Source organism: Monodon monoceros, unplaced genomic scaffold (assembly GCF_005190385.1).
Source record: "Monodon monoceros isolate NGI ecotype Baffin Bay Population unplaced genomic scaffold, NGI_Narwhal_1 Super_Scaffold_12, whole genome shotgun sequence".
Classification (NCBI taxonomy): domain Eukaryota; kingdom Metazoa; phylum Chordata; class Mammalia; order Artiodactyla; family Monodontidae; genus Monodon; species Monodon monoceros.
The window spans coordinates 115,123,318-115,139,870 of record NW_021703768.1 but is presented as its reverse complement, the minus strand read 5'-3'; the positions used below and the strand labels follow the sequence as shown (position 1 = coordinate 115,139,870).

The following is a 16,553-nucleotide window of genomic DNA, read 5'->3' as shown; positions in this document are numbered from 1 at the left end:
AAGTACCTATGAAAAAGTTGTAAGTAGGAATTAATACTCATTCTTGAAGGAAGCAGATTTTTGAACCTTGCCTAAGCCATTGATGTAGTCATTAGGTTTTGCTTTTCTCATAAAGATATGCACATATTTACCAGCAGAGGGCACCAGTTGCAGGTTGAAGATTAGCGAGAGGATGGAATTCTTAGGGAGACCCGGAAAGACAAGTGTTTGCAATGTGCTGGCCTGTGTGAAGCACCCTGCTTGCTGCTATAGTTGGTCTGGCTTTTCTTTGACTCACCCGGGGTCCAGTGATGTGCCTCCAGCTTTCCTCAAGAGCAATCTTTGGCTAGGCCTGCTTGGTAAGCTAAGGGACCAGAGGAATCCAGGGTTAAGGACTTAGTAATAGTAGGTGTTGGGAGCCTTGGATGCCAGCTTGTGTTAATATCTTTAGGGGTTCAAATGCTGTTGTTCCCCATCTTCAGATGAGGTGGAGAGGGCATCAGGCCAGGCATCTGAGGATTTCGTCCCACGCCCCACTTGGCCACCAACTCACTGAGTGATCTTGAGCCAGTTGCTTTCTCTCTCTCAGCCTCAGCTGGCTTTTCTCTAAAATGAAGGTAGTAAGATAGGGGTAGTGCCTGCCAAGCACAGTAGTTAGTAATGGTCTCTGAGGTCAGGGAGACCTGGGCTCAAACCTATAGGGCTGTGGTCAAGTCCTTTTAAGTCTCAGAACCTCAGTTTCCTCACATTTATTTGTTTATTTATGTTCCAGTCGAGCTTATATTTACTGCATTACTTTTGAAAAGAAAAACATTTTTCTTTTTACCTTTTGACCCCCTTCACCCATTTCTCTCTCCCCCAACCCCCTGCCTCTATCTCTTTTTTTTTTTTTTTTTGCGGTACGCGGGCCTCTCACTGTTGTGACCTCTCCCGTTGCGGAGCACAGGCTCCGGACGCTCAGGCTCAGTGGCCATGGCTCACGGGCCCAGCCACTCCGTGGCATGTGGGATCTTCCCGGACCGGGGCACGAACCCGTGTCCCCTGCATCGGCAGGCGGACTCTCAACCACTGCACTACCAGGGAAGCCCCCAATCTCTTTTCTGTATCTGTGAGATTTTTTTTTAATTATAAAAATTTTCTAGATTCCACATATGAGAGATCATACAGTATTTGTCTTTCTCTAACTTATTACACTTAGCATAATGCCCTTGATGTCCATCCATGTTGTCACAAATGGCAGCATTTTAATGTTCTTTATGGTTATATAATATCGCTCTGGGTGTGTATATGTGTGTGTGTGTGTGTGTGTGTGTATCATCTTTATCCATTCATCCATAGATGGACACTTAAGTTGTTTCCATATCTGGGCTATTGTAAATAATGCTGCAATGATCATGGGGGTACATACATCTTTTTGAGTTAGTGTTTTCGTTTTTTTTTTTTTTTAAAGAATCAATTTTATTTATTTTTGGTTGCGCTGGGTCTTCGTTGCTTTCTCTGGTTGCGGCGAGCAGGGGCTACTCTTCATTGAGGTGTGTGCGCTTCTCATGCGGTGGCTTCTCTTGTTGTGGAGCACGGTCTCTAGGCGCGCGGGCTTCAGTGGTTGTGACACGTGGGCTCAGTAGTTGTGGCTCGTGGGGTCTAGAGCGCAGTCTCAGTAGTTGTGGCGCACGGACTTAGTTGCTCTGCGGCATGTGGGATCTTCCCAGACCAGGGTTCGAACCCGTGTCCCCTGCATTGGCAGGCGGATTCTTAACCACTGCGCCACCAGGGAAATCCCTCGTTTTCTTCAGATATATACCCAGAAATGGAATTACTGGATCATGTGGTAGTTCCATTTTTAATTTTTTGATAAACCTCCATACTGTTTTCCATATTGGCTGCACCAGTTTAAATTCCCACCATCAGTGTACAAGTGTTCCCTTTTTTCCATCTCCTCACCAACACTTGCTTCTTATCTTTTTTAAAAAAATTTTTAATAGATCTTTATTATATAATTGCTTCACAATACTGTATTAGTTGATGTTGCACAACAAAGCAAATCAGCCATATGCATACACATGTCCCCATATCCCCTCCCTGTTGAGCCTCCCTCCCACCCTCCCTATCCCACCCCTCTAGGTCATCGCAAAGCACTGAGCCGATCTTCCTGTGCTATGCTGCTGCTTCCCACCAGCCAACTGTTTTACACTCGGTAGTGTATATATGTCAATGCTACTCTCACTTCACCCTTCGCCCTCCCACCCCATGTCCTCAAGTCCATTTTCTATGTCTACCTCTTTATTCCTGCCCTGCAACTAGGTTCATCAGTACCATTCTTATCTTTTTGATATAGCCTTTCTGATCGGTGTGAGGTGGTATCTCATTGTGGCTTTGATTTGCATTTTCACGATGATGCATGATTTCCATGATGTTGAGCATCTTTTCATGTGCCTGTTGGTCATCTGTATGTTTTCTTTGGAATAACATCTATTCATATGTTCTGCCTATCTTTTTTTTTTTCGGTACGCGGGCCTCTCACTGTTGTGGCCTCTCCCATTGCGGAGCACAGGCTCTGGATGCGCAGGCTCAGCGGCCATGGCTCACGGGCCCAGCCACTCCGTGGCATGTGGGATCTTCCCAGACCGGGGCACGAACCCGTGTCCCCTGTGTCGGCAGGTGGACTCTCAACCACTGCGCCACCAGGGAAGCCCCATACTGTTTTAATTAGTATAGCTTTGTAATATAGTTTGAAATCAAGGAGTGTGATGGCTTGGCTTTGTTCTTCCTTCTCAAGATAGCTTTGGATATTTGGGGATTTTTTGCAGTTCCATACAAATTTTAGGATAATTTGTTCTATTTCAAATATTAGGATAATTTGTTCTATTTCTGTAAAAAATGCCATTGAAATTTTGATAGAGAGTGCATAAAATCTGTGGATTACTTTGGGTAGTATGAACATTTTAACAATATTGATTCTTCCAATCTACGAGCATGGAATATCTTTCCATTCATTTGTGTCTTCTCCAATTTTTTTCATTAATGTCTTGTAGTTTTCAATATACAGGTCTTTCACCTCCTTGGTTAAATTCATTCCTAGGTATTTTGGGTTTTTTTGGATGCAACTGTAAATGTGGTATTTTTCCATATTTCTCTTTCTGATACTTTGTTATTAGTGTATAGAAATGCAATAGAGTTTTGTGTACCGATTTTGTATCCTGCAACTTTACTGAATTTATTAATTCTAACAGAGGAGGGAACTCTACTAAACTCATTTTAGGAGGCCAGCATTAACCTCTTACCAAAACCAGACAAGGACACCACAAGAAAAATATTATAGGCCAATATTCCTGATGAGCATAGATGTAAAAATTCTCAACAAAATAATAACACATTGAATGCAGCAATATATTTAAAGGATCATGCACCATAATCAAGTGGGATTTATTCCAGGATTGCAAGGATGGTTCAACATCTTCAAATCAATCATTGTGGAACACCACATTAACAACACGAAGGATAAAAATCATATGATCATTTCAATAGAAGCAGAAAAAGCATTTGACAAAATTCAGTATCCATTTATGATAATAAGTTTTAACAGAGTGGGTATAGAGAGAACGTACCTCAATATAATAAAGGCCATATATTTTCATATTCAAAGGTGAAAAGCTGGAAGTTTTTCCTCTAAGATCAGGAACGAGACAAGGATGCCCACTCTCACCACTTTTATTCAACATAGTATTGGAAGTCTTAGCCAAAGCAATTAGACAAGAAAAAAGTAAAAAGCATCCAAATTGGAAAGGAAGAATTAAAACTATCATTATTTGCAGATGACATGATATTTTATATAGAAAACCCTAAAGACTCTATCAAAAAATTGTCACAACTAATAAAATTCGGTGAAGTTTTAGGATAAAAAGTCAATATACAAAAATCTGTTTCATTTCTGTACACCTCACATTTAAAATAGGGATAATAGTCCCTTCTCACAGGGTTGTTGTGAGGATTAAATGAGAGGGGTATATGTAAAGTCTTGAGTACAGAGTCCGGCCCAGAGTAAAATGTTAAGGGATGGGAGCTGTTATTACTATTCGGGGGATGTTATCTTAAGTCCAAGGAGATGAGGGACATGAAGAACTTTGTGAGCTTTAAAGTTCAACATAGATGCCACGGGTAATTATTGTCTTGAATATGTTCAGGGCATGGGTTCTTCTACTTCACAGGAGGAGTCCTGAGGGAAGCCAAGCATCTCTCTGGATAATATGCTGTTCTCTTTACCTTTTGACTTTTTTGGACCTCAAATTCCTTTTCATTTTCTGCCTGGCTTCCTGTGCTGGGGGCGTGCTAAGCAGCTACAGGGGGAGTCTACTCTCATCAAGTGGTCCAGAATCTGAGGGAAAGTTTTGGTGATACAGGTGTGGGTGGGTCTTGATTTAGCTTTGGTCTTGCCTGGCTCTTGGTGAGCTGTTGGTAATAGTGACCACTGAATGGCTCTAGGAGAGGCCCAGGGCTGGGCTTCCTGGCACAAGTTACCCTGGTTGACTTTCTTCTTGACCTCAAAACTAAGGACTCACAGAGCTATAGTTTGGTAGCATTGGCATAGGCAATGCAAATAATAGCTGCTAATGGTTACTCAGTGCCTATTACAGGCCAGGCTCTCTGCTAAGTGCTTTATAGTCTTGAAACCTAACAACACTGTGAGGTAGGTACTATTATTATCTTCTTTTTACAGATGAGGAAATTGAGACTTGTAAAGTACATTGCTAAGGGTCATGTTTCTGGTAAGTATATTCAGACCCTGGTCTGTCTGATTCTATTGGTCTGAGCTCTTTTCTTTGTGGTCTTTCCATTTAGCTGTGTATTAGAGTCACCTATGAAGTTCACTAAAACTCCTGCTCCTTGGGCCCCAATTCTGTAGGTGTGTGGTAGAGCCTGGTACTGTAGTATTTTCTTTCTCCCAGATTTATTGAGGTATAATTTGCGTAAAATAAAATTCACCCACTTAAGTGTCTAGTTTGATAAAATGTAGTAGTTGTATACAATTGTGTAAGTATCATCACAGTCAAGATACGGAACACTTCCATAACCCTGAAAAGTTTCCTTGCATCTTTTGATCCTTTGATGCCTACAATTTTAACCCGCTGGGCAGATGGTTCTGATGCAGGTGTGGGGCTACTGTATGTGTTATGGTGCCTGCACATGTGAGGAACTGAGGCTCTGGAGAAGCAGGATAAAAGCAAGAAAAGAAGAAAAAGACACTTGGAAGAATGATGGGCCTTGCTACCTCCAGATAAGCTGTGCTGTACAGGCTCCTTGTAGAGAGATGGGGTGTGGAGAAGAGAACTCTCTAGACCAAACCCACTTAAAAGTTTTTTCTCCTCACATGGCTTCTTCCTCAGCCACATAGAGCTGGAGGATGCTGAACAAAGTTGGTGTACATGGCTGGGTAAATTGCTCTGGGATGGAGAGGTGGGTACTATTGGTAAGCTGTGGGAGAAGCTTTGGGTATGGGGAGGAGGGCTAGCAAGGAGGTGAGACATTACATCTGGGAATTCAAGGATGGGACCTCTTCCTCCAGGTAGAGATTACTTTGGTTCCTCTGACTTTCCTCTACTGCAAGAATCCAATAGTGACTCTCCTTAATCTGAAGTCCAGTTAGGAAAGTTAGCCTAGAGCAAGCAGGTTCAGGCTGTGGCCCAGAGAACACTTGGATAATAATGTAGAAAGTGTAAAGTGTAGCTCTGATAGTAGAGAAGATTTAGGTGGCAACTTTGTGCCAGGAGTCTGGAGGCTTTGATTCTTGGTTCAGCTCTGACCCTGGTTTTGCCTTTCTTTTCTCAATGTCCTTCTCTAGGTAGTCTCTGTTCAGCTTACTTCTCATGGATAGAATGGGGAATAAAGTGAGCAGGTGGTAGCACTATGGTTTCAACACATACGTTGTAGTGATGTTGGTTAGCTTGGCAAAAGTAGGTTGCAAAGGAAATTGTGTAAAAATTTTATACTGGCTCTCAATAGTTGTATGTTAAAACCTGAATAGGCTCAGCCTTTCAGTATTTTCTGATCTTAAAAAATTTTCTCTCTGGTTTGTTAGATGTGACAGTTCTCCCTTTTTTTTTTTTTTTTAATAAACAGGATTATTTATTTATTTAAAAAATATTTATTTGTTTTATTTATTTATTTATTTATTGGCTGCGTCGGGTCTTAGTTGCCGCACATGGGGTCTTTATTGAGGCATGTGGGATCTTTTTTCCTTATAGCCCGTGGTCTGCTTGGTTGTCTCTCTAGTTGTGGTGCACAGGCTTCTCTCTAGTTGTGGTGTGAGGGTTTTCTCTCTCCAGCTGTGGCGCGCAGGCTCCAGGGCACGTGGGCTCTCTCGTTGAGGCGCGCAAGCTCAGTAGTTGTGGCATGTGGGCTTAGTTGCCCTGCAGCATGTGGGATCTTAGTTCCCTGACTAGGGATTGAACCTGCATCCCCTGCATTGGAAGGCGGATTCTTTACCACTGGACACCAGGGGAGTCTCCCCCCGTCCTTTCCTATATGGTGAAGTTGTGAAAGAGGGTATGAAGTTGTGAGAGACTCATTCTCATGTCCCTTTTATGAATCACCCACTCGTCTTCCTGGTGGATGTCTGCACTCTGGCACGGATTCTGGGATTCAGTTTCCTTATTTGTGATGTTCAGCTTCTGGTCCCTGTGATTCACCTCAAGAGGAAATATCTGGAGCAGCGCCACAAAGCTGATTAGAAGAGGAAGGGGCAGAGGGAGAAAGATAGGAGGGGTATTGTTGCGAAAGGAAGAAGTTGTGATACAGGGCTGTAGGTTGTAAATAAAATCACCCGAGCCTCTTCTCACTTGAGAAAGAATGAGTTTGGGTAGTGGCCTAATGGCCTCATCTAAGAGGACATTGCGGTGTCAAGGGCGGGGGGTTATTTTTAAGAGTAACACATTAGCCACTTTGAGTTCCGGAGGCTGTATAAAGTTTAAGTTACTCTTAGTTTCTGTTACCTCAGTGTCCAGCCTCCCTCCCTGGTTTCAGGGCTTTCTGGCAGTGAAGACACTTATCAGGTCAAAATTATAACTATAATAGGTTTACTAAGCATCCCACATACTTTCACATACATCACGTTATCCTCCCTGAAGCCCTCTCAAAACATTGGAGTCCAGTAAAACTTTCTTCTTAAACAATCTTACAGATTACTCTAATGAGGAGAAAAATGGAACATTTAAGACATTTTTAGCATCATGTGATTTTAGAGCCAAAAGGGACTCTAGAGTCTGACCCTATGTTATGGATGAGGGGCTGAGGTCCAGAGTGGAGAAAAGACTTACTGAAAGTCGCTCAACCAGCTAGTGGCAGTACGGGTCCTGAAAAGCACAGATGTGACCCAGAGAATTCCCAGAATATAGATGCTCATGTATGATTTTTCTGAGGCATCAAGGAAGCTTCTTAACCCATTTTTGTGGCTAACCAAACACCAGTGGCTGATTGCCCCCATTTCCTCTGTGTCCCTTGACTGTGGCTATGAGGTACAGACTGGCCTCCAGCGTGCCCCAGGATTATGTGTTTGCATTAGGTGGGCCAAAATTGAGGCTCAGCAACTAGAGATTACAGGGTGCGAGAGATCTTTGGCTGCAGATAGGGATTCAGTGGGAGACTTACTGGTTGGAGCCACAGCTTAAGTTAAATTTCAACACGACAGACTTTAAGAAGGTATTTTAGGGCTGTGCTATAGAACTTGTGGTCTTTTGGTATGGCCTGGGGAAATAAATGTACGTGGTACCATTGTGGTGGTTTTACTGCAGTTTAGCCTCTTGTAGTAAAATAGTATTTGTTTCAGTTCCCTTTTTCTAATTTCTCTCTGCGTTCTTCTCAGTTCTATCAGGCTCTTTTGCCCTAACTTCTCTCCATCCATCAGACTCTCAGAGCTGCTGTAGATTTTGGGAGGAGGAATTGGAAAATGAGATGTGACCTACAAGTCAATCTCCCCAGGTGGATAAAGTCCACTGTAAGCCACAGAGGGGCCTCCTCATTCCAGCAATCTGACCAGGCTGATGAAGTCGTAGTCTATGGGGGTGGGGTCCGTATTTCTTGGGCTAGTGAGGAACTGCCTGAGTCTTTCCAGTCTAGGCAGAGGAGGCAGGAGGCACTGGGGTGGGCTAGTCGCCTGGGCTGGGGATGCCTGGGCAGATGTGGAAGCGGCTGGAAAGGTGGCACTGTACTTGGGTTGCTGGCGCTGCGCTGTTCCTAGGAGACGGAGGAGCAGCAAGCCTGTGGGGGAGGGGGAGCAAGTGGGTTGCTGCTTTTAGCAGCTGAAAGGGCTGCAGGGAGCTCTGGGTAAGACATTTTCTGCTGCTGCTGCTTCTGCGGTAGAAGCTGCCGCGAGTAAGTCAGAGGAAGGAGGATCAAGAGGGGAGGAGGCTTCATTTGCAGCCATGCTGAATCACTGTTGCTGATCAGATCTCCCGCTGGTTGGCTGGGAGAAACGAGAACAGGGCTAGGATCCTCCAGCTCAGGGCTGCCACCCTGGCTGGGCCTCACACAATGGACGGTGAAAGGTATGTTATGTATAAGTGTGTGCGTGCACGCACGCGCGGGCGTGCGCGCGCCTGAGTGTGTACGTGTGTATGTGTGTGTGTGTGTGTGTGTGTGCGCTCGCGGTGCAGCCACCAGCTTTGCGTTGGCATTGGTTAGACAGGGTTGGAAGACCTGGTCACTGATGGATCCCAGCGGGCAGCAGAGTCAGAGCAGGAAAGCCCCTTTCCCCAGAGATCTGGCTTCCACAGAGGCGGGTCTGGGTTTGCTGGGCAGCGGAGCACCCTGAAAGAAGGGACTTCCTGGCTGGTGTTCGGGAATAGTTTCAGCATGGGCTGAATCAGGCTGTTTCAAGGAGGCGTTTCCCTTTCCTGGCTGCTTTCCCGGGGTGGTTTTTCTTGGGTGGGGGGTTTTTGGTATCATAGCAGGTCTGGCCTGACATAGAGTGCTTGCATATTCACTCTGAAGTGCTCAAGTTGTCAACACGCATGCCAAGCTGATGTCTTTCCTTACAGTGTGTGTGTGTGTGTGTGTACCTGTATACACACACAAGTTCAAGTGAGAAGGAGAGAAATCCATTCAGGTGACACTTGCTCTGAACTGACTTCCATTTGCATTGAAAAGTTTACAAATTATACTGGAAGTTATATTCTTTAGAGAAACTCTTGCTCCTTCTGTCAGGGGTTTCTTTATGAAATAGAAGTTAACAGATGGGAATTTAAGTATTTGTGTTGAGCTGGATCTAACTAGCGAGGGATTGTTTCCTGGCAGGCACATGCATTTTAATAAATTTTAAGCTGTTATCTGAGGATCTGATTCTTTCATCGTGAAGGTGCTCAGTGTGGTGCAGGGGCGGGTCATTCCTCTGTGTGCTAAAACGTCCCCTCTTCATTCTGTGGGTCTGCGGCTGGTAGAGAGCAAGGCTTGCCATTTTCCTTGAGGTGAGAAGACTGCAAGAGTGGTCAGGCCATGGCAGTGGACAGCCGAGGAGGGAGGGCTGCTGCTCTGAGTTGCCAGTTTGATTCAGATGGTAACCAGCTGGTTAAATGATAACAGGTTCCACTAAGTCAACACTGGAGAGCACCTCAGTACACTTTCTTTTGCATGGATTGTCCCAAATCTTGCCCCATCTCATGGGGCAGAATGATGTCATTAAACATCTCTAGACCCCATTAGAACTGGCATGATTGTTTGGTGTCCTCTTGTCTGAAGAGGCCCCCAGGGATTGTGTTTCTTGATGTGACTCCCAGGAAGAGATTGGGACATTTTAGACTGAGTGTGGTGCTGGTACAGCCTCTCCTTGAGTGCCCTTTGCAACAGGACCTTAGTGTTGGACTCTGTGTGGCCACTGGCCGACAGAGCATCTGAAAGCCTGCTTCCTTGGGACAGAGGTGCGCAGTGTCCCCACCTTCTCTTATTGGTCTGGTAGCCAACAGAGGGCAGCAGTGATGTGAATGGAGGTTTAGAGATTCTTGATTTGCTTACATATTGGGGCTGAAAGGTCCATTTCAAACTAGCAGCAGCAGATCAAAGTACTGCTTCCCAAGCATTTTGGGGTACTTATTGTGTTCTCAGTATTGTGTTCAGAAATGTAATGAGTCCTTGCCCCCAGGAGCTCTCTTGTTCTTCAACACTCTGGTGCCTCTCAACTGGGATGGCTGATGTCTTTGGCATTACAACACCTAGTTTTCACACATGTTCTTTTAGTTTTTCCTATCAAAGGCAGAGAAATCTAAACCTTGCAGCTTCCAGTGTTCACCAGGTCACCAAGCTCACTACCTTTTGTTCCCACTCCAAGACCAGCTTACTCTGCCAGGCATTCAAGTCTTGTGAAATCTGGCTCCAGTCTCCATTCCCAGTGCTCACCCATATACCGCTACCAAGAGATCTGTGGGTCTCTTTTGTGATCACCCATCCTGTACAGTACTCCATCCAGTCTCAGATCTTTAGCTTCCAGAGTTTGTTTTTGCCTGGAATGCCTTTTGCTTCTACTTTTCCAAAAGTTATTCATCTATCAAGGCTGTTTTAAAATTCCACTTTGTCTTGGAAACCTAAGCTTTTCTGGTTCTGGCAGATGTTCTTCCTAATTCCAATTCCATAGTTGGGTACTGAATAATAGGCCCACCCACAAGATGTTTCTGTGCTTTTGTTTCCTATAAGTCCCCAAACTGGGAGATAGGTCCTCAAGGGCAAGGATGCTGCCTATATCTCTGAATACTCCACATTAAGTACTGTGTGGCTGCACACATAGTAGGCGTTAGATAATTATTTGCTGATTAGCTGATAACTTTTGTGGGAAGCTCTGATAACTAAAAAGGAAGCTCATGAGAGAGGTGATTGAAACCTTTGGCCAATAGGTTCATCCTTGGATATCAGCCTTATTATCTCAGCACGGGTAATTGACCCCATGGAATGCTTTGAGGTGGGGGCAGAAGAGGGGGAAGTAGCCTTGTTTCACAAGTTCCCTGGGAAACTCAGGGCCAGAGAAGCTGAGTGACTGGCCTCAGGATCACATGTCAGACCTCTGGGGACTGGAGGGATCCTGAGTCTGGTTCTTCCACACTGAACCCGCTGAAGCTTAATTGGGGCTGTTTTTAAGCATTAAAAATGTTCAGCCTAGAGATTTCTAATGAACAATTTTCTTTCTTTGTCATAAGGGTACGAAAATCATGGGCTTTGGGGTAACACAGAGCTTGCAGTAAATCTATTTCATAAACTGTATGACCTTGAGTGTGTCACATTTTTTCAGCATTAATTTTTCTTTTCAGTGTAGAGGGACAGTTTCCATATCTCATAGAGTTGTTGTGAAGATCAAAGGAGGCAATTTAGTAAGTTTTTCAGGCACAGCGTGAGTACTCAGTAAATGGTAGTTGCTGTTATTGTTGGTGTTCATCTATTGCCCTGTTGTACTCCATGGTTTGTGCTTGGATAGTACCCAGGGCTTATTTTAGGGCCTTCCTATATTCATAATCCAAAGAAGATTTTGTGGGACCATTCCCATGAGAAAATTAGAGAGATCTTATCAGGTCATCATCTCCCATCCACCTAAACTTGTCTCCTCACAGTAAGATACCACACAAGGGCGTGGCACTTCCTCTTGTAGGATTCACCAGCACCTACCTTTGTCCTCCTTTTTATAGACACCCTGAGGCATCTGGATGCTTTAGTGGTTTGGAACCATGAACTGGATACTCCTTTGTTCAGGCCAAAATCTTAAGAAGAAACTGAATTTACACTCACCTTTGCAGTATCCCCTAAGCACTCTAGCTCTCTACAGGACCTTCTGATGCCAAGTTTCCCATCTCCCTCTGTGAAGAATCATTGTGCCTTGATCAGTCAGAGGAAGATGACTTTGTCTTCTGTTTTGCATAGGAAAAGGGTCTCCAGCTCTCAGCCACTACAGTGATAAATTGTGTGTGTGTGTGTATAGAGCAGATAGACATTGAAAATGACAGTAGCTCTGGCTACTGGGACGTAAGTTCTGGAAATCAGCCTTTTGGATGGATTACAATAAATTCCCAACTTATATGAGGTACCTAGAATGGTCAAATTCATAGAGGCAGAAAGTAGAATGGTGGTTGCCAGGGGCTGGGGAGAGAGAAAAATGGGGAGTTATTGCTTAATAGGCATGGAGTTTCAACTTGGGGAAATGAAAAAGTTCTGGAAATGCATGGTTGCACAAGAACATAAATGTACATAAAGCCTCTGAATTACACTCTTAAAGATGGTTAAAATGGTAAATTTCAAGTTACATATATTTTACCACAGTTACAAAAATTTACAGGCAAAGTCTCTGGCATATCCACAAGAATTGCAGAGAACCACAACTTTTGGAAGAAACATCACAAAAAGGGGAAGTTGGTTGTCCATTTTTCTTAAAATTGTGGTGGTTTTCTTCATCAGAAGCATCGGGATGCCCGAGATTGTGAGGGGCATTGTGCGCCCAGCAGTGTGCTGTGAACTTGTGTGAGCAGTCCTCAGAGGGAGAATGGCTCATCCTTATGGAGGAGAGCCTGCTCCTGGAACTCCAAGAACTTATCTTTCCATTCTTGATCAGGAACAGATAGAGCATATTTTTTGAAAGAACATGACATACACAGCCAATGCTCTCCAAATGCTGAGTTTTGCAGTGCCAGGTGTAACACTGGCAAGACCTAGGGAAGAGCAAATGTTCAGTGTCCTAGCCTTTCTCTTTTCCTCTCAGCCCTCTCCCACCCCTAGAAGGCATGGGTGGAAACTTCTGTAGAAATTTTTCGGCATCACTGCTTCCTGAAGCATATGTGCATTTCAACCATGATAAATGAAACCAAATTTTCCATTTTGGAAATACCTTTTGGTGAAGCAAGGTTTTCAACTGCAAGAAAACAAAGTCAGTTGAAAGAAACCTCTTGATTTCTCCACACCCAGATTTGGGTTTTTAGGCTTCTGCTTCTTGCTACGTTTTAGATTGTTAAGACACATCCAGACAAGAATATTTTGGGGTAAGTTTTCTAAAGCAAGTGTTTTATTTGATGAAATTTGCCATTGTAGAATGACCTAATTTTTTTCAAATTCTGGATAAACCCTAAAACTAGGTTAGACTTAAAAAAGCATTAATGCACTATGTAAAAAATAACTTGAACATGTTTTGTTCTTAGATATTTTTTTCCCTATCAAATAAGTTCAATGGTTGTCAAGTTAGAAATCTGTAACTTTTTATAATTTAAAAGGATTTTCAGACTCTCGGCCCAACTTTCCTGGACTTTTCTTTTTAACTTGTGAAAGTCTGTTGTAGCCTCTATCAAAACCACACACATGGAAGAGCTCTGCTCTCCTAGTCAAACCAAATAGAAGCTTAGCTTCCAAAAATGCCACATAATGAGGCTGTGTTTTCTTTTAGCCTTTCTCTCTCCTTGTCTCATTCTATCTGTCCGAACTCAAGCGTTTCTCTTACGTTTTACATTTTTTATGCAGCCCGCTTAAGAGATTTCCCCCTTGGTTTTGAAGGAAGCTATCTGTGAATTGGACTCTTAGGAATGTGATTAGTAACATACCTGTTCTTGAGCTTGTTTATGAAGGAGCACATTATAAGAATGGCAGCAGCTGCTGGCCAGCTTTGATGCATCATGACGGGCTTGTGTGGAAATTCTAAGTTCCGTATAATTAATAATATCAACTCCCGTACGTAATGCAGTTCCCCACAATCAGTGGAGTGAAACAGTGCTATGTCACAGGTCCTAGGAGATTCAGTCTTTTTCATTTAGCCTGGTTTGGCCATACCATGAAGAACCTCAGAGAGTGGATCATAAGGATTGAGCTCCCATTGGCCGATGGGCTGTGGACATTATCCCAAGTCAGTGGACATTGCTATTAAGAGCATAGGCCCTGGAGTCAGACCTGGGTTTGAGTGTCAGTTCTCTACTTAGTAGTTCTGTGGGACTTTTGGACAAGTTTTATCTCAGTGCCTCGGGAGATAATACCTCATAGGGTTGTTCTGAAGAGAAAATGAGATGGTAGAGGTAAAGTAAGCCTTCAGTAAATGTTAACTGTTACTGTTACCCAGGAGCTGCAGCTTACTGATACGTATCTTCTCTGTGTCCATGTGTCCCGTTGCAGGGAATCAGCTGATGCTGTGAACTGAGGTGGCACTGTGAAAGTGCAGGAGAATATGGAGCTCTGTAGCAGCCTGTGTGTAGGGGGTGTTTCTTGATGACAGGACTGCACCATCACACCCTGAATCCTGCAGCCTGGGTATCTTCAAGTGCCAGGTCCTTCATTCATCCAGATGCAGAAATCTAAATTTGGTCATTTTGGCCTTGAACTTTAGGATTGAGAAATAAGCTAGATCTGCAGTTTGCCCAGAGCCTGGTAGGTTCTGAAATCCTCTCTTGTCAGTTTCCTTTGCTGCCCAGACTTGGAGAAGTGGAGTCATGCTGATGAACTCATCATGACTGAGGTACAGCAGTCAGAGTGTCACTTTATTAATTTGTGATGAACAGTATTACTGGCACAATGTTCCTGAGAGCCTGCTACCACTTTCTTGCTTCCTGAAGGAGAACCATGGGGGAGGCCAACTTCATCAAGAGGCTCCATTGCGAGCTGGGGACTGAGTTAGGGCATTTGAGTGTTTATAGGTTTCAAGTTCCACAACAGGGATCTGACCTGAGGCTGAACCAAATGATTGTCTGATGATTAAATCATGTCTTTCATAGATAGTGTTGGATGAGCTGGATCAAGGGCTTTCTCAGTCTGATTCTTTTTTTTCAATTTCCCTTTCTAAAGGACATTTTTGTTGAGGGATTTTAATGCATTCGGCAGTCTTAACTCTGACTTAGAGTTGTGCTGCCCTCTTTAGGTGACTTTGACTCTCTTTATTCTGTCTCATCTATAGCCTGACCATAAGGTGCTTGGGCTCTGTGTGTGTGGCCCACGCTGCCTGAACTTTATTTGCACCTCTTGAAGACTTGTAGTGGGGATGCTGTCTTTAACCCTCAGCAGCGTTTCTTAGACTCCCATTTCCTCTCCTCCCCATTCTCTCACACCCTGGATGCTCTGGAGCTCCTCGTTTGGCACATCCCCCAAACACTTCTGCACAATTGGATGCTCAGAGGTTTTTATGTCTCCTGCTTTGCTGACATGGCTTCTACTGTCCTTTCCTTTCCATTTATTGCCTGGATTTTCCTTAGTGATGGAAAGAGCCTGAGAACTGACACAGTAAGCGGCAACCCTTCTTGCTTTCTTCCTTCTACTCTAGTTGAGTCTGGCTTTCTCTTCTCCACCCGCCTCCACATCCTCCTGATACTGTATCACCAATGCAGGGGACTAGACTGGCTAAGAATGCCCCTCCCCTCCCCCCAGTACCTCCTATGGGGAGGAGGGTGGGGGAAGTTGAGAGCGATAAAGCTATAATTATTTTAATGAGGGGACGTGAGGAAAGATGGAATAATTGACTGTTATACCTCATTTACTTATCCATCCATTCAGTTACTCAGTAATCATTTATTGAGCACTTGTCATGTGCCAGAGGCTAAGACTATAGAGGGAAATAAGGCACCATCCTGGTTCTCATGGAGCTCAAAATCTAGGGTGGGCAGTGGTGTGCAAGAGCCAGCACTCACCCACTTGCCGGAGCTGCTTGTTAAATTTTTAAGAATTTTGTGAGTCAGTTATTAAATACAGCCCTTATTAAAAATTAAATTATGTAACTTACTAATAAATTATATTAAAAACAAGTGTAGTACAGACTCATCACTTTCTAATTATTTTGCTAATATCTATGCCCTTTAGATTATGTCTATTATACTTGTGTAGTGGAAGTACTATATGGTGGTATAATGCACATCTCTTCCCAACTCCATGTGTTCAGTGAGGTCCCATTGGTGGCTTGAAATCTGCCATGGTGGAGGTACTTACACCAAGGAAATTGGCAAATGTTACAAATCAGGGCTCCCTTCTTTGTAACCAGCTGTTACACATTTACCAGCACACACTCTGTGGGGGAGAGAAGAAGTAAGAGGAGACAGAGAAGTAAGAGGTCACTACAGTATAATACAGAGGGAAGTACAGAGTACTGCGGGAACACAGAAGAGGGGAAGTTAGTCCAGGGTAGTGGAGGATGATAGAGAAGGCCTTCAGCAAGAAGTCTGAAGTGCTGGTGGGAATGAGCTAGACATAGGGGACAGTGGGTGGGGATAGGGCAAAAGAGCCTGGTTTATTAAGGCAATTGTGAGTATTTTAGTACCTCAGTAACAAGAAGTCTTCAGGACAACGATGAGATTATGCAGGGCCAGGATGGGTCTCTGAGGCTTATTCTGGATGCAGTGAGGAACCAGTGAGAGGTTTCACATAGAATGTGCCATGCGCACAATGACATTCTGTAAAGATCATTCTGGAGTCTGTGAGGAAGTTACTGTAGTAGCCCAGGTGAGAGATCTTGATGGCCTGGACTGAAGTCGTGGTAGCAGTGACCGTGAGAAGGGAATGGGGTGGAGAGATAGTAAAGGACCTAGGACCGATGGGACTTGTGGTTATATGTGAAGTGAGAGAGAGAGAGGGAGGGAAGAAGATATCAAGGATGATAT

At 44.0% G+C, this 16,553-nt stretch overlaps 1 protein-coding gene across 1 annotated transcript in view; it reads left to right on the top strand.

Moving 5' to 3' along the window:
* The first annotated feature begins 7,916 nt into the window (after positions 1-7,916).
* The window catches only part of KLHL3 (kelch like family member 3), a 110,651-nt gene continuing 102,014 nt past the window's right edge, over positions 7,917-16,553 (top strand). The window contains exon 1 of the mRNA XM_029218957.1: positions 7,917-8,516. Within this exon, the coding sequence (XP_029074790.1) occupies positions 8,503-8,516 (14 nt within the window). The 5' untranslated portion in view covers positions 7,917-8,502. The remainder of the gene's footprint in view (positions 8,517-16,553) is intronic.